The sequence below is a fragment of the Prionailurus viverrinus genome, chromosome D1 (assembly GCF_022837055.1).
Source record: "Prionailurus viverrinus isolate Anna chromosome D1, UM_Priviv_1.0, whole genome shotgun sequence".
Taxonomy (NCBI): Eukaryota; Metazoa; Chordata; class Mammalia; order Carnivora; family Felidae; genus Prionailurus; species Prionailurus viverrinus.
In genome coordinates, this window is record NC_062570.1 from 55,828,937 (window position 1) to 55,854,319 (window position 25,383).

Genomic DNA, 25,383 nt, shown 5'->3' on the forward strand with positions numbered 1-25,383 from the left:
GGCCCCAGGCGGGGTTCGCTAAGCTTCGTTCTGGCACTAACCCCAGGAAGTGGCTATTATCTGCCTCACTTTACGGACAGGGAAACTGAGGTTCTGTTTGACCAGAAGAGCATTAGAATCAAGAGAGAGGGTTGGGATGACCAGCTGGGACCTCCAAGAGCATAGCTCGGAGGCCTCCAGCGGCTGACAGGGAAGGGGGAGGCTTTGACACCCTTCCCTGCTCCTGCACCCTTTCCTACCCATGCCTTCACTCCAGCTCAGGCCCCTCCTTAGGGAAGATTTCCCTGATCTCCTCCCAGATTAGGTTAGGCCCTGGGCCACCTGCTATCACAGTTGGTCCTCTCTCTGGACCATCCCCATCTGCCCACACCTGTCCCCACAGTAAGCCAGATGGGAAGAAGTAAAGATGGCAGCCATCTAGGGCTTCAGGGAACCCAGTTTCTAAGCCCAGCTTTGCCCTGATTTAACACAAGGCTTTGGGTGGTCGCTTACCATCTGTAAAATGGAGCAGCCCATGTCACTTTCAGGGCTGGGAAGAGAAACATTCTATCCTTGGGACTGAGGCCCAGGAGACAGCCATGACCCTTCTCCCCCATCTTTGGGTCCACACCCTGCAGGACAGAGTACCCATGATTAGGTAGGGCCGAGGCATCTAGGAGAGGGGTTGGCTTTGGGGAAGGTGTGCCTCAACCTGTAATGTAAAAGACGACGATTCCACCATGCTCCTCGTGCTCACAGCACTTTAAACCAACCTGAGCAAGATGGTGCCTGGAAAAGGGGACCCAGAGGCACCTGGACTTAGCTTTACGGACAGATTGCGTTCCAATCCCTGCTCTGTTAGGCTATGTGACTTTGGATGTGCCATTTAACCTTCACGAGACGCAGTTTCCCCAAACATAAATGGGGACCTTACTAGTCCCAGACAACTGCTTTCTATTTATATATTCGCTGTCCCATCCCTAGCCTCGCTTTCTCCATCTGAAAACCGGAGGCTCGGATGGTACCATTTCACAGGACGGCTTAAGGGTCCGGGAGATGATGGAGGAAGGCGAGTCTGGATACGAGAGCACAATCAGAGAGGGGAAGTGACCTGCCTGGACTCGTCAGAGGGGATGGCCGCGGTGTGGGGAACCCCCTCTGCGGCCGCCCCAGGGCCAGTGAAGGGTCATTTCCTTCCGCGTTCAGCCCCGCCGTCACCTCTCCTGTTTGTCCCCCCTAAGTGCGGCGGCGCCGGCAGCGGGGAAATCGGGGCCAGGCCGGATTTCCTCTGCGGACCTGCGGCTCCTAGAGGGCCCCCTCCCGCCCCTCCGGACCCCGCGGGGCCACGAGCTGCACGTGCGGCGGTCCGGGGCGGCCTCGCCCGCCCAGCGCTTCCTTAGCGACCCTCCTTCCTCCCCCCCCCCCCCCCCCCCCCCCCGCCTCCGGCCCTTTCATCCCGCCCCCTGCCACCCCGCCCCTTCCCAGCCCGGGTTCCAGCGGAAAGATGCTTCACCCTCTCGCGCGTTCCGGAGAAACCGAGTCACGCGGGGGCGCGCCGGCCGGGCGCTAGGACCCCGCAGCTTGGCCGAGGGGGGGCGTGGTGGGGCGGGTCGGCAGGAGAGGTATTTAAATTGGAGCCCGAGCCGCCCCCTCGCGGGTCGGGTTCCCGTGGGGCAGTGGAGCAGCCGTGGGCCTCCGCGGGCCGTGACCCCGGGGTCTGGCGCGGGGTGGGGCCGTGGGGGGCAGATTTGCGCAAAATGTGCCGGGGCTGCGCGGGAGAGGAGCGGCGGCCGCGCTGAGCCAGGTAGGAGCCGCCCCGCGGGCGAGGCTGCCGGCCCCTCGGGGAGCCCGCGGTCCCGCGCCCCCGGCGAGCGCGGGGTGCGGCGAGTCCGTCGGGACGCCTCCCGCGCCCCCCAGTAGTCCTCTCCCGCCGCCGCCCACTTCGCGCGTGGAGCCAAGCTTGACCCTCCCTCCGCCCCACGGCTCCTGTCTCAGCTGATCTTTCCCGCGAAGGGAGAGCCCGGCGTTCCTATTTGACAGATGGGAAAACAGGGGCGGAAAGGCCGGCACTTACTTGCCCCGGAACTCACAGCTAGGCTAGGGCAGATCGGGATTTGAATCCAAGTCTCCCACCACCCTCTGACTCAGGCCGCCCCGGGGCTTCCCATCCCATCGCACCAAAGAGCTTCCTTGCCCATCTCTGGGTGGGGATTGGTAGGGGAGGGGGGGTGGGGGGGGGCACCTCTCCCAGGGGGCTCTGAAGCCGGCCTTCTTCATGAGTGGTAAGATGTGAGGGACCCCCACCCCCACCCCGGGCTGCCTGAAATTCCACCATCACAGCTACATTCCTTTGGGTTAAGGTCTAATTCCCCCGTGGGATGCACATGTCTCCAGAATGGGGCTTGCCCTTAGTGATTCACTGCTTGCTATGAACGTCCACAGCAGCTCTCCCAGGACCCCACTCTGCTGGAGACTGGGGCTGAGAGGAGGGAGAGGAGCACCCCAGAGCCCAGTCCTGTGAGCCTGTTTGTTTGTGTGTGGTAGGGGTGGGGGAGGGGGTGGGGGTCGTCAGAAGGGGTTAGGGAGGGAGCACTTGGCCTGGTGTAGTGGAAACATTTGCTCTGAAGGCAGACAGACCAGATTCTGAATCAGTCTCTGCTATTTACTGTGTGACTTTGGGTAAGTCACCTCTTTGAGCCTCGTTTTCCTCCTGGGCAAAGTGAGGACGAGCAGGCAGCTCAGCACCTGGAGAAAACACAGCATTTGGGTCATGGAGACCTGGGCTAACCCCCAAAATGCTAATAAGCTGAGTAACTGTGGGCTAAGTCGCTTCACCTTTCTGAGCCTCAGTTTTCTCATCTGTAAAGTGGAAATTATGGTAACCGCCTTATTGGGTTGTGATTTCAAAGAGATAATATATGTCAAATGCTCAGAAGAGTGTCTAACGTCCTGAAATAGTAGAGATGGGCTTATTATAATAGCAGACATTGCCCCCGCTATCTCTCTCTCTCTCTCTTTCTCTCTCTGTCTCTATCACACACACACACACACACACACACACACACACACACACGGTTATCCTCTGGCATTTCTCCTCCCAGTCAGAGTTCTAAAATGTCTCCTGCCTTCTCTTGCCTAGGCTACTGGTCTGCAGGCCAGAGGCCTCCCTCCTCAACATGCCTCACCTGGGCCGTTCAGCCTTGTGGGTCTTTGCCCCAGCTGGGAAAGATGTGTCCAGGATATTTTGACAGCCATTCTCAGCTTGATCATCACCGTGCTTGGGGGAAGCCAGTGGCAGAACAGGAACCAGGCTGCTTGTTGGACTGATGGGATGCTTAGGCACTGAAAGGTTAAGGGACTTGCCCAGGGAGCAGGGTCGGTAAGCAGTAGAGTCTGGAAGTAAGCCTGGGTCTGAGTGACTGCAGTGCTCCCTCGAGGGTGAATAGCCCTCCAATGCCACACATCGAGTCCTGGGCACTGCGGAAGGATGCACAGATGCCCGCCTCAGGGGTAGGGTGAAATTTGGCAGGCAGAGGAGGGGTGGTGAGGGCCCCTTTGGGCAACAATGCCTTCAGGTTCAGGACCCAGAGGTCCTGACCTTGTCCTGACCTCGGAGGCCCCTGCAGTAGAGCCTCTACCCCTCGCTTTGCCATTCGTTCAATAGATCTTTGGTGAGCACCACTTAAGAGACCCCTGTTCTCACAGAATCAGAAATAAAGGAGCAGAAAATGATCAATGCAAGGAAACAATAAAATGTGTGAGAATCTGGGGACTAGGATTCCAGGTGGAGGGAGCAGCAAGGGCAAAGGCCCTGAGGCAGGAATGCACTTGCTATGTTTGAGGAATGGTGGAATTTGGTAAGGGCAGGGCGAATGGGAGATGCGGGCAGAGAAGAGCTTGTGTAAAGCCTGGATGTTATTGGAGGTTCTCAAGCTGTGAGATTCATGATCTCATATATGATTTGGAGACCTCACTCTGGCTGTGCGCGGAGGGCAGCCTGAAAGGGGTCAGGGTGGAAGTATGGTGTTGCTTCAAGGCCCAGGGTTGTGGTGGTGCCTCATTGTGGGGCAGTGATGGAGGAGGGAGACAGCAGACCGCCCCAGGGTCTGTTTTTCAGGCAGAACAGACAGCACCCGCTGATGGGGGGGAAGGTACGGCAGGGAGATGAAGGGAGAGTCTAGGAGAACGCTGCTCTCGCCAGCGTCGCCTTGTGTCAATTCTCAGTGCCTCCCTGGCCTGCCTGCTGGTGTGAAATGGATCCCAGGGGAGAGTGAGTCCTCTGTGCCCTGGGGCACTGACCGTGGGAAAGAGGTTGGAGGCACAAGCCACGGAGTGCTCAGTGCTGTGCTCACTGGAAGCTCAGGGTCTGTGGGAACCTGGAGGAGGGGCTATACATTGCCCACCCAGACTTGGGGAATCAGAGAAGGCTTCCTGGAGGAAGTGGTATCGAAGCTGAGATCCAAAGGATAAGGAGACATTCAGCACAAGAGAGGGGAGGAAGTGAAGATTTGGGGCAGTGAAAAGGCACTCAGAGAACTGAAGGCAATAGGAGGCTTCCAGAACCCAGAGTGGGAAAGGGGACAGTGCTAGATGAAACTGGAGGGAAGAACTAACCATGCAGGCACACTCCCCAAGGGCCTTGAAGGCCCCCCTGAGAGGTTTCCACTCAATTCTGACTATACTAGCTTTCAAAGGGGGGGGGTGATGTTCTGCTTTTTAGACAGCAGAACCAAATTTCCTGTGAAAGCAGGTGAGAGGAGAGCAGCTGTGGGGGGGGGGGGGATGGCCCTGAGGGGAACCCAGGCAATGGTGTTTAAAAGATGCCCCTGAATGTTTGGGCAAGAAGGGGCCTCAGAACTAGCCATCTTAATCTAAACTTTATCACAAGGACATTGGTGGATTCCAACAAAAACCCAGCCCTCAAAGGTCCCATAGATGCCTCCTCTTCTAAAGCACCCCTCAGAGTGGCGATTCAGTGCTCGTTTATTAAGCACCCGTGGGTGACCTTCTAGTGTAGACGTTTAGGGCACAGATTGCCTGTGCCAGCCACTGGTTAGCTGTGTGACCTTGGGCATGTTACTTAACCTCTCCGAGCCTCAGTTTCCCCACCTGCAAAATGGGAGTGGTAATCATAGAACCAAGTGCGTGAACTGCTGTGAGGATTAAGTGAGTTAATACACGTAAAGTATGGAGAAGAGTTCCTGGTTGATGATAAAGGGCTCTGTAAGGGCACTTTCATAGAATGCATCTCATTTGATCGTTAACAAAACTTGGCAAAGTTGGCATTAACCTCAAAAGAGGAAACTGAGGGGCGTCTGGGTGGCTCAGTCGGTTGAGTGTCCGACTTCGGCTCAGGTCATGATCTCACGGCTCATGAGTCCGAGATCTCTGTTGGGCTTACTCTTGTCAGCACGGGGCCTGCTTTGGATCTCCTGCCCCCTCTCTCTCTGCCCCTCCCCCGTTTGTGCATGTGCATGCATTCTCTCTCTCTCTCTCTCTCTCTCTCTCTCTCTCTCTCTCTCTCTCTCAAAAAACAAAACAAAACACAAACATTAAAAAAAAAAGAGGAAACTGAGGCTCAGAGAGGTGAAGTGACTTGTGCAAGGTCACACAGAGGCAAGTGGAGGGGAAAGAGAAAGCAGTCAGTTACGGGTGACTGAGTCCAGTGCTCTTGGAGGGCTTTACGTGCCCTTCCTTGTTAACACTCTGTATGCATTATGACCACTTCTGTGCATTTATATGTGGCCTCAGTTCCCAGCACAGAGCCAGACTTGAGGAGGCATTCAGTTTAGGTGTGAATGAATGAATGAATGAATGAATGAAATCAGTGGCTTGATCTGTGTACTTCTAGCACTTGGCCCAGCTCCTCAGCAGGTGAGCTGCTAGCGGCGATGGGATGCAACCCTGCTCAGGGCCTCTGTGGCCCCCCTCAGTGCCACCTCAGCTCTACACGGAGAGGACACCAGCAGGCCTAAGAGTCCCCCTGCACTGGCAGTAGGCAGTAGCTTCAGTGAAAGTAAAGGGCCTGGAGACCGCTCCTGGGGAAGTCCACAGCGACAGTGCTGGGGGCAGGGCAGAGGCCTCCTGGCGGGGTTTCCTGTCAGGGCTCCAGGCCCAGCCTTCAAACAATGGCAGCGACTCCAGAATCAGAAAATCAAAAGAAAAAGGGCAAAATAAAAGTCCGGGGGTGGGGGGAATTGAGGAATTCCGTTTGGGGTCTAAGGAACTCGGATGGGGGACCTGCTTATGACCTGGGTGGAAATGCAGTCAGAGGCCTAGCTCCCCACCTCACCTCACCCCAGCCCTGAGCTTGGCCCAGGGCAGCCCTTAGAGTCCCTCTGTCTCCTGCTCACCTCCTCCAGGCAGTCTTCTAGCAAGTAGGGCCTTTTGAAACCCAAATCTGACCAAGTCACCCACTCCTTAAAAACTCTTGCTCCCTGGGGCAATGGCCTGGCACTAGGGGTCCTTTGTGGTAGCCTTTGGACCCAGTTCTCACCCACCTCCACTGTGATCTGGGGTTCCCCGAAGGCAGGCACAGACAGGATGGGGGCAGTGGAAAGGAGCCAGTGATCTTACAGTGTTCCCCTTTCCTTCCCACCCTACACAGAGCCATGAGCCACCAGATCCTGCTGCTCCTGGCCGTGCTGACCCTGGGCCTGGCCACCTCCCAACACCGAGACAAGGTGCCCTGTAAGATGGTAAGAAGCCCCACCTAGGCAGGGTAGGGCCCCTAGGGTGTCCTGCCGTCCCAGCCCCACAAGCCAGAAGTCAGAGGAGTTAGGAAAGGGAATGCATTTATTTTTTAAATTTTTTTATAAAGCTTATTCATTTATTACTTCAGAGAGAGAGAGAGAGGGAGAGAACAAGTGGGGGAGGGACAGAGAGAGAAGGAGACACAGAATCCGAAGCAGGCTCCAGGCTCTGAGCTGTCAGCACAGAGCCCCAGGCAGGGCTTGAACTCAGGGAGATGGTGACCTGAGCCAAAGTCGGATGCTTAGCCGACTAAGCCAGCCAGGTGCCCCAGGGAATGCATTTAATGCATTTAAATCTTATATTTAATAAGTACCTACTAGAATGTTTAAATACCTTCTGCACTATTAATCCTGTTGGGTAAGTACCATTATTCCCATTGTATAGAATTGGAAACAGCTGTTTAGAGAGGTTAGGTTACTTGTCTAAGGTCATTCAACTAGGACCAGGGGGCTGATATTGGACTTTCTTCCCCAAGCTGCCTCTGCAGGGCAGTGGACCCATCTGGGTGATGCAGAGTATGTGTATGTGTGGGGAATTGGGGGTGAGCCAGCTGGGTCCCTCATGCAGAAAATCTCCTTTCCTAACTGGGGCCCTTGACTTGGGCCTGTCTGCTGCTTCCCTGATGGGATGCCTCTCACTCAGTACTGCCAAGGCCAAATGCTACCTCCTCCAGAAAGTCTCCCCTGACCACTCCCAGGCTGCTCTGGTTCTGTTTGCTTCCTCTTTCTGGACCCTCCTACTGAGCACGTGGGGTAGTGGGTGAGTGGGTCCAAGCCTGGTTCCCCTGCCAGACCAAGAATTTCTTGAGGGCAGAGATAAGGTTTGATTCACTCTGGGTCCTTTTTCTTGCCCCGACCCAGGCAGACTAGCCCTGAAGTCACTGGGACCCCGCAGGATACAGGGAAAAGGGACCACCTAGGTCCACTTATAAGTCACCGAGGTGAAGGCCAGAGTCAGGCTGGAGAAGGCACAGGCCCTCCAGCAGCCCCACCTGGACCTGGGGCCGGAAGCTCATGATACAGGTGGGGCAGCTGCCTCGGGGGCTGGAAGGGCCGGCAGCCCTTCCCTGGGTTGGCGGGGTCCTAGTGAAGGGGCTGGACCACCCAACAGGCAGAGGGAAGCTGAGTGAGCTTTGCATTCTGGGTAAAAGTGCATTCAGAAAGCACTTTCTGAACTACCATGGAAGATCAATATGGGAGTGACGATGACTTTCAAAATAGTGAAAAGAAGTTGCCACATACGTAGGGCTCGCGAGGTGCCTGCACCATGCTGAGGGCTTTCTCTCATTTTATCCTACAAAGAACTCTTTTCAACTGAGGACACCGAGGCTGAGAGAAGAGATGTGACCCACCAGGGTCATACAGACAGGAAGCAACAGAGCTAGGACTTGAACCCAGGTCTCCCGAGCTGGTGCTGTCCCCTGCCGGGTGCCTCTTTCTACCTCATTTCCCCTCTATGCGCAAGTGGCAAAATGGAGTTGGGTGGAAAGTCCTCTTCCCTCCTAAGAAAAAAAAAAAAAGCAGGGCAGTGGCATGCTGGCATCCCAGAGACAGCGGGTAGCAGATTGTCAAGGACAGCTCTGAACTTGGCCATGTCAGCCATGCTGGAGGCTCAGAGCCGAAGGCGCAGCGGACACCCTTAGAAACAGAGTTCTGAGAGCCACCCTGGCCTTCACGCTCCCTCCTGGACTGGCAGCCCAGAGCCGCCCTGCCAGCCTTCGTGGGCACCAGGGTGGAAAGCAAGTCTTAGGCCCTGGGCTTGGCCAGCTTTGTGTCCTGGCTCAGCTCTCAGGGGCTGGTGTCTTGGGAGCCTTTGAGTATCCAGAGGCGAGATGGGGTGTGGGATAACATGGGTCCCAGTACAGTGCCCCCCATACAGCAGATGCTCGGCAAATGGTACCATTTACTGTGCTGGAGTAGTCAATGTGGGTGCTGGGCCAGCTGAGGGCCCAGTGATCAGAACTCAGCCGGCACTGACAGGAAAAGGAACTCACACTGGTACCCTGGAGCCTCTGACCGTCAGAGCTGGGGGAAGCTCACCCCCCTGCCCTGAGCCTCAGTTTCCTTAGGGGGTACAGCAGGGTAAATAAATGAGGCAAGGGGTCTGCGCACTTCGCCATGGGGCCTGCCACAGAGCTGGCGCTCCGTGACAGCCGCGGTCATTGTGTTCCTTTTGCTGTTTCTTCCTTAAGTCAGGATGGTCCAGGGAGCTGAGGATGGAGGTGAGGCCGTGCCTAGTGGCCCAAGCTGGCAGAGAGGGTGTGAGGGAGGAAGGGGCAAGAGACGGAAAGGGCTGGCAAGGTGACAGGGCTGGGTTTCTGGTTCGTGGGGGCGCCCAACCGCGGGTGTATCTGTGGGTCTCTGAGGCCTCCAGGAAGCTGCTTCACTGGAGGTGGTAGGAATGGTCACTGGGCTGCCTGGAACGGGGAAGAGTCACACAGATGCCTGATGAGGACCCCCCCCCACCACCACCACACTCACTTTGGGGTTCTGGGGAGGAAGCTGAGAGCTGGGCCAGGCAGGGGGCTCCCAGCCTGCTGTTCCTGCTGTGTGGGCTCAGCCACTAACTCACTGTGGCCTTGCATAGGTCACTGCCATCTTCAGGTTCCATCTCCCCATCTGAGAAGTGGGTGGGCCAGAGTCTTTTTTTTTTTTTTTTTAATTTTTTTTTCAACGTTTATTTATTTTTGGGACAGAGAGAGACAGAGCATGAACGGGGGACGGGCAGAGAGAGAGGGAGACACAGAATCGGAAACAGGCTCCAGGCTCGGAGCCATCAGCCCAGAGCCTGACGCGGGGCTCGAACTCACGGACCGCGAGATCGTGACCTGGCTGAAGTCGGACGCTTAACCGACTGCGCCACCCAGGCGCCCCAAGAGTCTTTTTACTCTAATGGGCTTTGAGTCCAGTTTGAATACATCGACTCTCTTTTTTCTTTCCTTGCAGAAAGGTGATTGATTCAATCCCTCAGACCTTTACTAAGCCAGAGATGTCCGTGACTCATTCATTAAAAAAAACTGATTGAGCCCCTTTTGTGGGCCAGGTCCAAGGCATCCCCATCAATCACACCAGTCCCTGTTAGCTCTGAGCTCCCTGCGCAGCAGGTCCCACACAGACAGTCACAATCTGGGGCCAAAGCTCTGAGAGAGGGAGCAACGGGGGCTCTTTGGGTCGGGGAGAGCCCAGAGGAGACCCAACCTGCCCAGCTCAGTACGTTGGGCTCACTCTGCAGATCTGGGTGGGGGTGGGCCTAACCAGTGCAGGGAACAGCAAGGAGAAGGCCCAGAGGTAGGTGTGGGAGGGTATGAAGGGCACTGCTCAGATGTTGTCACTGCATGTGGGCTGGGCAGGAGTGGGTTGGGGGGAGAGGGGACAGGTTGGCAAGGGCTACAAACAGTTTTGAACCCCACTGAGGGTCCTGGACTTTGCCCTGGAGGGGATTAGGCAGAGGGTGGCACAGAGTTTGTTTGTTTGTTTGTTTGTTTGTTTGTTTGTTTAGCAGTTGCCAGGCATTTGACTGGTGGAGGGGTCAGAAGGGGTCAATGGATACAGAGAACCCCGGGGCGGGAATAGGCCTGAACTGGGTGGTTGTGGAAGTCAGACCATTTCCTGGGAAAGGCTGCATTCCTGGGGTCCTTGAAGGGATGAGAAGGGGAGACTGTATCGGCACAGAAAGTATTCAGGCTCCAGAAGGCACATGCACTAGAAAGACGAAAGTTGGGCCTTTGATCGTGAGGAGACCCGGGCTCCAATCCCAGCTCTGCTCCTCATCGGCTGAGCGATCCTGGAGCCTCTCTACCCTCTCTGAGCTTGGGTTTCTGTAAATAGGGGTGATCATATCTGACGGGCTTGCTGCTGCGAGGCTCCAGTGAGACGAGGGGCCTGAATGTGCTAAATAAAATGTAAAATGCTGAGTTGGTGCTGAGGAAGGCTGTTAACTTTCTAGATAAGAAACCAGAGCGATGATGTGATTTGGTAAGGCTCACACAGCAAAATCATATTCTTGTCACCAAAGAATGTGGGTTGGGACCCCGGCCATCTTTCCCCCTGCTTCCTACCCCTATTCCCATCTCCAGAGGCCAGTCTGGATCGGGTCTTGGGAAGCAAGGCCACGGATGGAGGTGGGGCAGGTAGCAGCAGCAGAAAGGAGGTCTCCTCTGGGGATAGGCAGCGAGGAAGGCAGGCACTAGGACCCGGAGCTCTGCCCCCTGGAATGAGGTCTGAGGGTAGGAGGCCAAAGTGAGAACTAGTGAGAGGAGTACAAATTGCATTTTGGAAACATTTCTCCCCACATGGTTTCTAGCCTAATAGCAGCCGGGTAAATTTAACTCTCTGGCCCCAAAGAAGGAACCCAGGATATGAACCAGGAGTCCCGGCTATCAGCGTGGCCCTGTTGTCCACTGGCTTGGGGTCACTCTAGGTGAAATATGGTTCAGTTTCCTGTAAAATGGGATAATAATCAATGTAGGGTGTTTTGTTAGTTCATTTGTCCTCATATCTGTCTGTTATTTCTGTGTGCATCCATCAAACTTCCTTAAGTCCCTCCCTGATGCCCAGCACAGGACTGAGTGCCAGAAATGGGAGCAGGGGGCAAGATGGAGATCATCCAGACATGGGAGGATTAGGCTGGGGTGGAGGAATGTGGAGCCCTCGCTAGGTCTGGCTGGGGTGGGGGTGGGTAGGAGAGGGGGCTGAGTCATCCTTTCCAGATGCTGTGTCTGGTTCCACCCCCCCACTGCACCCACTAATGCCCACTGCTCTCCCTGCCCTCCCCGACCCACCCCAGGTAGACAAGGAGGTCTTGTGCCAGGGTCTTGGCCTGTTCCAGGTCCCCTCAATGCTCCCGCTGGACATCGAGGCCCTCGACCTATCTGGAAACCAGCTGCAGAGAATCCTGGCCTCGCCCCTGGGCTTCTACACAGAGCTTCGGCACCTGGACCTGAGCACCAATGAGATCAGCTTCCTCCAGACAGGTGTCTTCCAGGCCCTGCCCCACCTGGAGCACCTCAACCTGGCCCATAACCGCCTGGCAGTGGGCACCGTGCTGAGCGCCCCTGGCCTGGGCCCCCTGCCGCACGTGACATCTCTGGACCTGTCTGGGAACAGTCTGTACAGTGGCCTGGTGGAGCGGCTGCTGGGGGAGGCACCTGCCCTGCGCACCCTCTCGCTGGCAGAGAACAGCCTGACCCGCCTCGCCCGCCATACCTTCTGGGGCACACCCGTGCTTGAGCGGCTGGACCTCCACAGCAACGTGCTCATGGACATTGAGGACGGCGCTTTCGAGGCCCTGCCGCACCTGGCCCACCTCAATCTCTCCAGGAATTCTCTCACCTGCATCTCTGACTTCAGCCTCCAGCAGCTGAGGGTGCTTGACCTGAGCTGCAACAGTATTGAGGCCTTCCAGACGGCCCCAGAGCCCCAGGCTGAGTATCAGCTCGCCTGGCTAGACCTGCGGGAGAACAGACTGCTCCACTTCCCTGACCTGGCCGCGCTCCCGAGACTCATCTACCTGAACGTGTCCAACAACCTCATCCGGCTCCCCGCAGAGCCACCCCAGGGCGGTGAGGGCATCCATGCACCTTCCGAGGGTTGGTCAGCCTTGCCCTTCTCGAACCCCAGCCGGAACTCCAGCACCCACCCCCTCTCCCAGCTCTTGAATCTGGATTTGAGCTACAATGAGATTGAGCTGGTCCCTGAGGGCTTTCTTGAGCCCCTGACCTCCCTTCGCTTCCTAAATCTCAGCCGAAACTGCTTGCGAGCCTTTGAGGTGCGGCGTGCGGGCTTCCTGCCTTGCCTCGTGCACCTGGACGTCAGCCACAATGCGCTGGAGACGCTGGGGCTGGGCCCCAGGGCCCTGGGGTCTCTGCGGACACTGCTCCTACAGGACAATGCCCTGCAGGACCTGCCCCCCTACACTTTTGCCAGCCTGGCCAGCCTGCAGAAGCTTAACCTGCAGGGGAACCAGATCAGGCCTTGCGGGGGGCCAGGTGAGCCTGGCCCCTCGGGCTGTGTGGCCTTCTCAGACATCTCTTCCCTCCGCATCCTGAACCTGGCGGACAACGAGATGGAGGTGCTGCGGCCGGGTGCCTTCCTCCACACGCCGCTTACTGAGCTGGACCTCTCCGCGAACCCAGGGCTGGATGTGGCCACGGCGGCCTTGGCGGGCCTGGAGGCCTCCTTGGAGGTCCTGGCCCTGCAGGGCAACGGGCTGGCCATCCTGCAAGTAGACCTGCCCTGCTTCAGCTGCCTGAAGCGACTCAATCTTGCCGAGAACCGCCTGAGCCGCCTGCCTGCCTGGACGCAGGCTGTGTCACTGGAGGTACTGGACCTGAGGAACAACAGCTTCAGCCTCTTGCCGGGCAGTGCCATGGGCGGCCTCGAGACCAGCCTCCGGCGCCTCTACCTGCAGGGGAATCCACTGAGCTGCTGCGGCAACGGCTGGCTGGCAGCCCAGCTGCACCAGGGCCGTGTGGACGTGGATGCCACCCAGGACCTGACCTGCCGCTTCGGCTCCCGGGAGGAGGTATCCCTGAGCCACGTGCGTCCTGAGGACTGTGAGAAGGGGGGGCTCAAGAATGTCAACCTCATCATCATCCTGACCTTCGCACTGGTCTCTGCCGTCCTCCTCACCACACTGGCCACCTGTTGCTGTGTCCGCCGGCAGAAGTTCAACCAGCAGTACAAAGCCTAGGGAGGCCAGAGACTGTAGAACGGCCCCGGCCGGGAGCCCCGCCGGGTCAGCTGGGGAGCCAGAGGCACGGACAAGGGCGGGGACTGACCCAAGGTCACACAGGGTCTGAGAACTCTGCTCTCTAAATCCCAGCCCAGGGCTCCTTTCCCTGGATCCCGCTGTACTGGCAGGTGACCCACTTCCCAGGCCACACATGTGGTCCAGCTGTGGAAGCCGGAAGTCAAGCAGTTTCAGGAGCGACAGAAAATAAGGTCGACCTATCCAGTCAACGAATCTTCGCCCGGCATCTGTTTTGCACCACATCCTGCTCTGGGGACTGGGGACGCCCGGTGACTGAGACACATCCCTGCCCTCAGGCATCTCCCGGCCCTGGTGGGGAGGTGGTCGCCAAGCCAGGCAGTGACCACACGGAGTGTGGAGATCCAGGGCCCCAAAGCTCTCCAGCCCCAGCTGGCTGAGTCCTGGGGCTCCGTGGCGAGCCCTGCCTCAGCAGGGCCAGAGCAAAGGAGGGGCGAGACCCAGAAGACTTGTCTGAGCCGGTTCCAAGCAGACTGTTTGTCACATCTTCTGATAATGACTTTCAGCCTCTCTGGAACATGAAGAGCTTGTGACCGGAAGAGAAGTGGAGCCACATGGATCCGGCTACTAGGCGGGCTGCAGCGGCTCCTGGTTAAGAGGCGGTTGCCCTGGGTTCCGGCCGGGTGGTAGACCATCCCGTTTCCCACTCCAAACAGGCTCTTTCCCCACCTGGCACCCTCGTGGTGCCCACACTAGCCCAAACACCGCTCCAGCCCCCCAGCTCCTCTGCAGGCATATGCAGGCATGCTGTTCAGTCCCAGCCCTACGCCGGCTGGTGAGCCAGGAGTTAGAAGCTTAGGTATCTGGTTCTGTTTTGCACCAGGCTCGGCAGCGGTGACACGTCTGCCTCTTTACGACAACCGTCTGAGGTTGGTCTTTTATCCCATTTCACCAAAACTCCAAAACTCTCCCTTCAGGGTCCTCCAGCTAAGAAACGACATAGCTGAGATTCAGACTCAAATCCTCCTGTCTCCAGGGCCTGACCTTTGCCACTGTGGGGGCTGTAGGCCGTTAGGTGGACAGGAAATGGACCCACATCGAGGGAACAGGCCCTGGGGGCACATATACCCACCCACTCCTCTCCCGCCTCTCTCCTAGGCAGGTAGGCACAGGCCCTCCCCTCCTCCTCTGCCTCAGTTTCCCTTAGTCGCTCCTTTGCAGACCTGTGTGTATTCACCTTTTTCTGTTTTGCTCTTGTGTTCCCTCTTCCTCCACTGAGCGAAGTCCTGAGTTTGAGACTATTGAGTCCAACCTCCCCGTTGCACAGATAGGGAAACTGAGGCTGGGGAAGAGAATGGAATTTGCTGAGAGCTTCACAAGTCGGTGGCAAAGCCTGTGAAAAAAAGTGGGTTCAGACCTCCCCGGGGGTGTGAGGGGGGTTTAGGGCTTGGACCTGAGTGATTCCCTTCTCTCTCAGCTGCCATATCACAAGAGAATGCTGGCTCCAAACTCTTTCGGGTCCCCATCAGGCGGGGACTTTTTCCTCTTAGACAAATGAGTAGAAATACTCATCTGGGTGTAACTCCCTATTCTTCACACCCATGGAATCACGGGCTTTCCAGGGAGCCCTGGGGTCAGCCCAAGACCCTGTGTTACTGTCCTCACCATCTTACCCATGCTTGGCCCGTGGTCTGGCTCACGATGGTGCTTGAGTGAGACAATGAAAACACCCCTCTCTCGGCCCCATTTTATAGACAAGAAAACTGAGGCCCAGAGAGGGTCAAGGACTCAGGGAGTCAGTGGCAGAGCCGGGGCTAGAAGCTGGTATCCTGGCCCCAGCCTGGGGCCCGGGTGGTATGTGGGACAGCCGGGTGGACCCAGCCCTGGTTGGGATCACAACCGCAAGTGGTCACTGCACATAAACACTCTTCCTCAGGCCTGGAGGGCGGGGCGTGGGCCCCTTCGTGCCTGATCTTCGAAAACACTACGCAATGCTGCTCTCACCTCCCAGGAGCCAGGCCACAGCCCTGGCCTCGGGACCAGCTCTTTGTATAACCCACATGAATGTATTAAAAAATAATTTGGGAGAAACAGCGTGGCCTGCCAGCCTCCTCCTCACTGCGGGTGATTGGCCTCATGGCATCCGCTTGAGCCCTGCCCCCTCTGCTTCCCCTGCGGGCTTTGGATCCTCATGGCTAACCCAGGGAGAGATGGGCTGAGGGCTGTTGAGGGGAGACTGAGGCTCTGGGTCCTCGCCGCCCGGGACCTTGGGGCCTCCGCCCTCATTCCTCTGCCACACCTCTGACCCTTGCACTCAACAAGCCCTGACCCGGCCTGACCCTTCCTCCTTCGGCAGCTCCTGTTTTCAGACTCTGCTATGTGCTCATCTCCATCCAGCTGTCTGAGTGGTGATTGCCAGGACTCTGTTCCAGGCCCTCTTCCCTCAGGAATGCCATCACCCTCAGGATTGTAGCCACTCCGTGGCTCTGATGCCCGCATCTCTAGCTCCAGCCCCAGTCAGCCCTGAGCATCCGGCCCTGATACCCAGAGGCCTCCCCAGCTGGAGAGCTAATGGTCTCCCGGGGGCCAGAGAATTGAATCGATGGTCAGTTGAATGGATGGCTGCAGTTCAAGACCGAGCTTAAAAGAAGACCATGGGAAGGGGGGCAAGGAGGAGAGCATTCCTGGTCCCTGGAAGGGAGCTGGAGGGTGTGGGCTGTGAGGTCTCGGGGAGGGGACAAGAGCCACCTCACCTGGGGTGGAGGTGGGGGACAGGTGAGGGGCTCTGAGGTGGAGTCCGGAGGGCAGGCAGTTACGCCACCCCCCACTTCCCAGACCCCTGTGCCTGTCCTCATGTGGACCCATCAGCCCTTCTCAGCTGCCTGACACCCAGACACTATCCCCTTTAGAAGTGCCTTCTCTTCCCTTCTTCCTCTCCCACAAATTCCCGCTTAGTGACGCTCCACTTCCTCTGTCCTCCAAGCACCCTGGAGATTTCTCCACGGTAGCTCCTCTGGGCTGTGACCTCTCACCTCAGAGCTCCTACTCCAAAGGCAAAAAAAAAAAAAATTTTTTTTAAGTTTATTTATCTATTTTGAGAGAATGAGACACAGAGTATGCGAGCAGGGGAGGGGCAGAGAGAGAGGAGAAAGAGAATCCCAAGCAGTCAGCGTGGAGCCCAACGTGGGGCTCGAACTCCCAAACCGCAAGATCACGACTTTAGCCGAAACCAAGAGTAGGACGCTTTAACCCACTGAGCCACCCAGGCGCCCCTCCAAAAGAACATTTTATGTTGATTTTTATTTATTTTTTATTTTTGAGAGAGAGACACACACACACACGCACAAAGAGAGTGGGGGAGGGACACAGACGGAGGGAGACACAGAATCTGAAGCAGGATCCAGGCTCTGAGCTGTCAGCACAGAGCCCAATGCAGGCTCCAACCCACGGACTGCAAGATCATGACCTGAGCCGAAGTCGAACGCTTCACTGAGCCACCCAGGTGCCCTAAAGGAAAATCTTAAATGCCTATTTCATAGATGGGGCTCGTGGCGTCAGAAGGCATGTGACTCAGTGCCCTGGCACAGACCACGTGCTCAGTGAAGGCGTAAAGGAAGGCAACAGCATAGGCTGAGCTCGGCCCAGGGCTCTGCAGACCTCCAATCCAGCTGGAACCCACCAGGTCCCTGACCCCTTTTCCTGGCAAACAGGGGAGTTTGCTTACCTGGCCAAGACCCCCAGCAAGGCAGAAATTCCTGTTTTCGGCCAAACAGGGACACAGCTGCCAACTAGGTCATCAGAGCATCCGGCAAGTTCCAGGGAGAGGGGAGGCCCCCGTCCGCCCACGTCACAGCCTGCGTGCCAGGTCGCTCAGCCCATTCAATTCAGTAAGCTCTTGTGGCATTCCCCGAAGGCACAGGGCCCCGCAGGAGCCAGGCTCGCAGGCCAGGCCGGGCAGGAGGGGAGGAAGGCAGCACCCACGGCCCCGCAAGCTGCCTCACCTTCTCAGTCCCCTGTGCTGTCACCCCTGCCCAGGGCCCAGGAGCCACAGTCTGCTCTCTGTGCCCCTGTTCTTCAGGGAGCTCACAAGGGCCCTGCGCTCCGTCTCTCTCTGGCCATCTCCAACCCGGTGCTCAGAGCTGATAATCATTGAGCACTTCTGAGTCAGCCCTGCACTGAGCACTTAATGTACATTGTTATGTGCAATTCTTACCATCTTTGAAGAGACTTCTATTGTTATCAGCTTCATTTTAAAGAAACTGAGGCTCAAGTTCCGGCAGCCGTAAACTTCCAGAGCCGAGATGGAACGCAGGTATGTGCTGCTCCAGAGCCAGCCGTCTTAACCATGGGGTTGTCCACCTGCCAACACCAGGCTCTCTCCCGCCTCCTCCCCCTAAAGTGTCTCACCTACACTGACCCACCTGCCAAACTCTTGTTTCAACCCCTGCCTGCACCACCTCTTCCGGGGAGTTTGCCCTGATTTCCCTCCACAGCCCCAGGCTGCTGCGGGCCACAGGGGGCTGGGGGGAGGGGCGGAATCTCTGCCTGATCTGCCACCAGACTAAGAGCTCCTGGGGGGAGATTCTACCCAGAATCCTTTCTGTGTCCCCAGGGCCCGTGAGCTAGCACAGAAGGAGAGCTCAGAAAGCTCTTCCTGAATGCATGGCCCCCACCCTTCAGGACTTAAAAACTTGGGATTAGAAAGAGAAGGGGGTGACAGATGCAGGGGACACAGAAGACGCAGAGGAAGAGGCAAAGGAAGAATATTCTCTCAACACCCCCTACTTCCCTCCACTTTCTTCTTGTCTCTGGGACCCCGTCTTATCTCCTCCTTCTCTTCCTCCTCCCCCCACTCTTCTCCCTTCCCTCCCTTGGTCATCTCTCCCGCAACCCCTCTCTCCCTAGAAGCAGTTGGGGCTGTGGTGGCTGAGAGTGGGCAGGGGCAGAGGGGAGGGAGGCCCGAGCTGTTTATAGGAACGGGAGCAGCGCCATCCATCAGCTCTGTTTGGAGCGGGAAACCAAGCATAATAAATACCTTGGCTCCTCCCCAGCTGTGCTTTTCCTGAACTTGGCCATTCGAACTTCAAATCTCTCTGGCCTGCTGGTTCTCAGGACCCAGCTCCCACCCCACCCCACCCCACCCTCCTCCCACCTCCCACCAAGCTGCCCTGGAAAGAGCCCTGCCTCTGGGGCCAGAAACGCAGGGCTAAGTCTAGGCTCTGCTCTGGGAGTAAGGGCAAGTCAAGCCACTTGTCTGTGCCTCCATTTCCCCATCCCTAAAATGGGGTCACAATCACTGCCCGAACGCACGGTGTGGCTCACGGGTTAGGCCTGAGTAGCTTGAGCACCCGCTCTGTGCTGGGCCCCGAAGGGTTCCTGGGAACAGTCGGACAGGGCCACGGTCTATTGGGTGGAGGGAGGGGCCACACCACAGCACAGGCAGGAAGTGGTCAGCGCCATGAGGGAGGTCCAGATTTTGTACTCGGGAAGACTGTTTGCAGCAGGGAGTGGCCCTTCCAGCTGGAGGAGTGAGGGGAGACATCGAGGACATCTGGGCTGGCCAGGCCGGGAAGGGTAGGATTTCAACATGTGGAGCCCGGGGAGAGGTTCCTCCAGGCAGAGCAAACGGGAGCCGGCAAAAGCCGGGTCTGGGTGGGGCAGAGAGGAGTCTGCCTATGCCAGCCTCCCCCGCCACGCTCCCAACCGTGTCTCCTCTGATCCTTCAGCACCTTCCGCCCCAACCTTGCAGCCTTCCAGAATCTTCCTTCCCTCCCTGGAGAGCTTCCGACTCGTCCAGCTCTCCCAAGTTGTGGACGTGTTCCTGGAATTCTGCAGTCATGTCCCCACGCCGCCCCCACCCCCCCCCCCCCCCTCAACCACCCTAGAAAGTGGAAGACCCAGATCAGGGGAAAAGTCATTGGCCCCAATAGCACATGTTTCTGGAATGAATAAGGGCATAAACGAATAAGGGAATGAATAAAAGAGTGAGTCAATGAGAAAGGGAATAAGTGAGTAAGTTACTAAATTCAACTGACATTTCTTAAGCCCCGGCTACACTCCGTACTAGGTGCTATACATACACCACCCCTCCCCTTGCGGTGCTCGCTGTTTATTGGGAGAAATGGGCGTTCACACACAGGCCGGCACACACAAATAAGGACAAAATGGCCAACTGTGAAGAGTCCCGTGAGAGGACAACCACAGGGAGATGTCATTGAGACGGGCAGACAGAGATGTCCTCTCGGAGGACAACCACCTGTAAGCTGAGCCTAAAGGAAGACTCACATCGAGAGAGTGAATTAATAACACTCCTTCTGGCCTCTTCCCCTCACTCGCGTGAATTTGCCAAAATGCCCAGGAAAGTAAGAGCTGCACTCTAGACCCCGAGGCCAATTTTCACGCACTGAAAGGTGCCCCTGACACTGGGACCCTCTCTGCCTTCTCTCCCTCTCAGTGCCTTGACTGTCCTAGTCTAGAATCACGGAGAAAAATAGGGAAGGCCACATATAGATTGGTGGGAGGGATCACCAAGGGAGGGGGTCCCAGGAGCCAAGCATTGGGAGGGTAGGGGGGGGCTAGATGCAGGCTAAGAGTCCAATTCCAAAGGCCCTCGCTGTTTAATTTTGATGCAGGGGTAGGACAGGTACAATGGGCTTGGCTCCCTCCTCCATTCTGGTACCACCCATATTAGCCTGCACCGACCCTCCTTTTTCGTCCTAGGTAACTTATTAACATTCTCATCTCTTAGCCTTCTGCGTATTGTCTCCATAATTATCACTGACAGATACATGTAAATTGCATGCAAATACACATATGCATGTACATTGTTATATAAAAATAGGATCACAGTAAATACATTTTCCTACATCTTGTTTTTACTCAACAATACTGCAAGGAAATCCCCCCTCTAAACCAACTGATATAGCTCTGATTCATTTTTGACAATACCTCATATTCCGTAGTGTGAATATTCATAATTTATTCAGCTGTTTATCAATGGAGGGACATTCACTCTTTTATATTTTCTTGCAACTATAAACCTGCTGCAAAAACATCCCTGTTCAGATGCTCATGGCCTCTGGGAGTTGTAGTTCTGTCAGATAAGTTCTTACAAGTGAAATTCCAGATCAAACAGATAGATATGAAATATAAGTTATGTCTATTTTAATAAAGCTTCATTTAAAAGACGGTAATGTCTCACCTTTCTGTCAACAATTTGTGAGAGTATCTTTTTCTGCACCTCCCTGCCAGCAACGCAGGTGGTACCTACAGGTATAGAATGGTCTCTTATTGCTACTTTGTATATTTTTTTAATGCTTATTTATTTATTTTTGAGAGAGAGAGCACAAGCTGGGGAGGAGCAGAGGGAGAGGGAAACACAGAATCCGAAGCAGGCTCCAGGCTCCAGGCTGTCAGCACAGAGCCCGATGCAGGGCTCGAACCCACAAACTGAGATCGTGGCCTGAGAGGAAGTCAGATTCACATCAGAAGCTCAACTGACAGGGCCCCCCAGGCACCCCCCTCTCACTGTTACTTTAAATCACATTTCCGGGGCGCCTGGGTGGCGCAGTCAGTTAAGCGTCCAACTTCAGCCAGGTCACGATCTTGCGGTCCGTGAGTTCGAGCCCCGCATCAGGCTCTGGGCTGATGGCTCGGAGCCTGGAGCCTGTTTCCGATTCTGTGTCTCCCTCTTTCTCTGCCCCTCCCCCGTTCATGCTCTGTCTCTCTCTGTCCCAAAAATAAATAAAAACGTTGAAAAAAAAAATTTTTTTTTAAAAAATCACATTTCCCTAGGCTGGATCTGAGCAGCTTTTCATGTTTGTTTGCCATTTGGATGGTCTCTCATGAATCACTCATTTTTGTCCTTTGCCCATTTTTCTGGGTTATCTTTTCCTTGTCAATTTGTAAAACCTCATCGTGCACTGTAGTTATTTGTCTAGCGCTTTTTAAACAAATGTTTTCCAAATCTTTCATTTGTCTGTCGACTCTGCTTCTGTATCTTTGCTCCACAGCACTTTGGGGCCTCATTTTTCCCTTACAGCTCTTGATTCGACTGTTTCACTCGGATTGCTCATAAAGTCTCTTGATTTTTTTCTTCTTTTATTTTTTCCATTTAAATCTCTAAATAATCGGAAGTGTCTTTTTGATTATGAAGTTGGATAATGGGGCAAATTTTAATTTGCTTCTAGATGGACAGTGATTGTGCCCGCATCATTTACTAAATACTTGAAAGGTCACCCTGTCAAATATCAAATTCTGACATATGTTTGGTATCTACTTGTGGATTTCCTCCTCTGTGTATTTCACTGATCTGTGTCTCTATCCCTGTACCAATACTCAAGTGATCGGTTTTAGAGTTCGCTCTGACATGTATAAGGTAAGTCCTGCACTGCTATTATCTTCATGAAATTTTGGCTATTTTTAAGCATTTATTCTTCCAAATAAACATTTCATGCTGTTTGGAATTGATCTGGGGAGTTTTGACATCTCTGTGATTATCAAAGCTTCCCGTCCAAGAGCATGATGTGTCTTTCCATTTGTTCAGAACTCGTTTTCAACCCTCCTACAAGATTGTATCGCTTTCTTTATGTGAGGCCTGTGTCTTTCCTGCGAAATCTATTCCTCTTTTGTCATTATTGTAAATGGAGTATTTTCTCTATTTGCATTTTGATGTGTTTATTGTCCAAACAGAGAGCGGGTGCTTGGTTTTGTATATTTATCTTGCACCCAATAACCTTATCAATTTGTCTTCATTCAGATAAGATTTTTTGTTTGTTTCTTTTGTTTTTGCATGTGTTTTTGCTCTCTGTTTGTCTGCTAAAGCCTCTTGGGTTTTCTAGGTATACGATCACTTAATGACCTCATCGTTCCCACAACTCCCTTTGCTACCCTCCCTACAGCAGCATCTGCCTCCAGCCAGGCCCCTCCTCATCTGGCCTGCAGCCAGGTTGCAGGGACCCCCTCCCCCCTCAACTGCCCACCACAGAGCTTCTTCTTCCATGTCCTCTTTTCCCAAGACCAGGGCTCTCATCCTCTGTCTCCCTGATTTGCAGGAGCAGAGTGGAGGGGTGGGTGAGGGGAACTCGAGCTCTGCTGCTTTGTTCCACCCGAACTGGAATTCATTCCGTCCTCCTCCTAGAGCAAAGGTTGAAAGCTGGTGGCCTCTGGGCCAGATTTAGCCCTCAGGCATGCTTGATTTGGCCCACACAGTGGTTTATTAAAGTCCGGTTTAATTGCCAACGTTTAAAAGTTGGAAGAGTTGTTTTATGTGAAAACATGGAAGAATCTGGCTTTCTGATTTTTCGTAAAATCCTGGAAAATCTGAGAACCTGGCCCCCAGCCCACAGGACAATGAGTGGCAGGAGCTGCGAAATGGTATCTCCCACCTAGACTCTGAGCTTCTCAAAAGCTTGGTGTCATCCTGCCTCCTCTGTCCTCCAGCACCTGACACAAAGCCCGGCTCCAGGCAGGGGTCATGAAAGTTCAATTTCTTTCTTTTCTGTGTCGTGCACAACTTTCAGAAACACATGAGGTAGGAGTCTCTTACAGTCAGGGCCCGGACATTTATTGTGCCATGGACCCCTTGGCAATCTGTTGAGGCCTACGGACCCCTTCTCAGGACAAGTTTTTTTTAATTTTTAAGACAAAAAATACACATGATTATAAAAGGAGCGAATTGCACTGAACGCAGTTATCAAAATATTAAGGTAATAATTGTGATTGAGTCCTATATGTTTTTATTAACATAGTAAATGATGAGATCTAGTGGGAGGTCTAATAACTACGGCACTTTCAAAGCACAGATGAGCACGAACAAGATTTTGAGAGCTCTGCAACAACAATTGTAATAAGGCGTGAAAACATCTGTGATTTTGGTTGATGAAGGGACTGCTAACGTAACAGGTACTGCTAATATTACAGGGGTTTGTCAAAGGCCTACACCCATGACGGAAAGAGCCGTTACGTTTCAGTTCAAAGGTAATGTTGAAAATAAAGATGTATTTGTTTTTCTCATCCAAGTTCACAGACATCAAGACTTCTACCCGTGGGTCCCGTGGATCTCAGGTCAAGGACTCTGTTTCGGGGAGAAGATGTTAATGGCAGTTACAACGGAGCCACAATAACAGAGAAACATAATCCCATAGAAACCAGCCCAGTCTTGGGTGTTCTTGTTTAGGGCGGGGTTGGGGTGTAAATTAGATCACTTTTTCTGGAGGCCTCTTAGGCAATATGTTCCAAGAATCTTAAAAATGTGCATCTGTTTTAACCTAGCAATTCTGTTTCTAGGAGTTTATCCTAAGGAAATAAAGATGTAGCCAAAGGAAAGTGGAGTGTGAGGATGTTTATCAGAGCCAAGGGCCCATCCAGCTTTTGTGGGGCCTGAATTTATACCAGTTAGAGGGACCCTGCAACTAAAGCTTCATCGGCTTCACATCAATTGATGCAACCGTAGCGTTAGTAATAATAATCTAAAATTAGAAATAACCTAAAACAGCCAACAACTGGAGTTTGACATAGGAAGTTATGGTATATCCATACAGGGAAATACTGATCAGTCATTTAAAATGATATGAATGTATGGGGTGCCTGGGTGGCTCAGTCGGTTAAGCATCTGACTTGGGCTCAGGTCACGATCTCGTGGTTTGTGGGTTCGAGCTCCACGTCGGGCTCTGTGCTGACAGCTCAGAGCCTGGAGCCTACTTAGGATTCTGTCTTCTCTCTCTGCCCCTCCCCCACTCCTGCTCTGTCTCTCTCAAAAATAAACATCTAAAAAACAAATAAAATGATCTGAATGTAGAGGTGTGTTTACTGACATGGAAAGATGCTCAAAACATAGTATGAAGTGAAAAATAAACAGGTTATAAAGTATGTGTAAGATCCCACTTGGCTAAAATAACATTATTAGTTACATGTAACAGGACGCTAAATGGGACCTCTCCGTCTCAGAACTGCTGCTGTCCCCCAGAGCCTTGAAAGCAGCACCAGACACAGACCAGCAGGACTAGAGCAGAGACGGTGATGTCCTCACCCCCGTCACCTGCCTCCAGCCTCGCAGCAGGCATGGGCCCGGGAGAGGAGGGTTGTTGCTGAAGCTTTTGTGGGGAGAGTTGACCAAGTGCCTGGCATTACCCCACACGGCTCAAGCCCAGCGACGGTGGCTTCCCTGGAGCTCAGAGGACACGGAAGCTGAGCCCACCTCTCGCGTGGATAAGTCTGAAGTTAAGAGGGTGATGGCCCAAGGTGGGAGGGGGCTGCTGCGGGAGCAGCCTGTGTTTCCAGAGCCTGCCAGCAAAAGAAAGGAATATTTGCTGTGGGACCTACTGGACACGGTGTACCAAAGCTGAGCATGAGTCATCCGGAAAGATCTCTACCCAAGATGTCTGCCTTGTCTCTCCAGAAGGATTCCCCAGCAGGAGTGGAGAGAACAGGCTCAGGTGGTCAGCAGGTGTATGTCACCTAAGCCCAGGGACCAGTGGGAAGAGACCACAAAAGGGGCTCTTCACAACCCACAAGTGTTTGCCTCATGGAAGCAAGGGCCAGAGAGGCGCCTGGGTGGCTCAGTCGGTTGAGCGTCCGACTTCAGCTCAGGTCATGATCTCATGGTCCATGGGTTCAGGCCCCGCGTCGGGCTCTGTGCTGACAGCTCGGAGCCTGGAGCCTGCTTTGGATTCTGTGTCTCCATCTCTCTGTGACCCTCCCCCATTCATGCTCTGCCTCTCTTTGTCTCAAAAATAAATAAACATTAAAAACATTTAAAAAAAAAAAAAAAGAAAGAAAGAAAGCAAGGGCCAGAATTTGGGCATCTGCCACCCAGAGGGGCCTGAGGACAGTTTACAACACCCCCATTCTGAGCAGACCTGGCACTTTACTGCCCACCCCCCTCCTCTCCACACTGAGCCTTGATTCGAAGATGCGGAACAGAAAGAGAGGTTTCTGAACTCG

General features: G+C 54.5%; 1 protein-coding gene across 2 annotated transcripts; it reads left to right on the forward strand.

The window, feature by feature from the left end:
* The first annotated feature begins 1,645 nt into the window (after nucleotides 1-1,645).
* On the forward strand, nucleotides 1,646-15,533 carry LRRC32 (leucine rich repeat containing 32). Of its 2 annotated transcripts, XM_047823654.1 has the most exons (3): nucleotides 1,646-1,783; nucleotides 6,587-6,677; nucleotides 11,518-15,533. In XM_047823654.1, exons 2-3 carry the CDS (start codon nucleotides 6,591-6,593, stop codon nucleotides 13,420-13,422), a joined length of 1,992 nt encoding a protein of 663 aa, XP_047679610.1. In that variant the 5' UTR covers nucleotides 1,646-1,783; nucleotides 6,587-6,590; the 3' UTR covers nucleotides 13,423-15,533. The 2 variants fall into 2 exon arrangements, with proteins under 2 accessions (XP_047679610.1, XP_047679611.1); XM_047823655.1 differs by lacking the exon at nucleotides 6,587-6,677 and having other exon boundaries at nucleotides 1,751-1,783.
* Nucleotides 15,534-25,383: the final 9,850 nt, after the last annotated feature.

Bases quoted from the DNA above. Each gene is read 5' to 3' on its own strand.
- LRRC32 (XM_047823654.1), top strand. From the start codon at position 6,591: ATGAGCCACCAGATCCTGCTGCTCCTGGCCGTGCTGACCCTGGGCCTG. The intron at 6,678-11,517 runs GTAAGAAGCCCC...GACCCACCCCAG, and splicing joins ACAAGGTGCCCTGTAAGATG to GTAGACAAGGAGGTCTTGTG.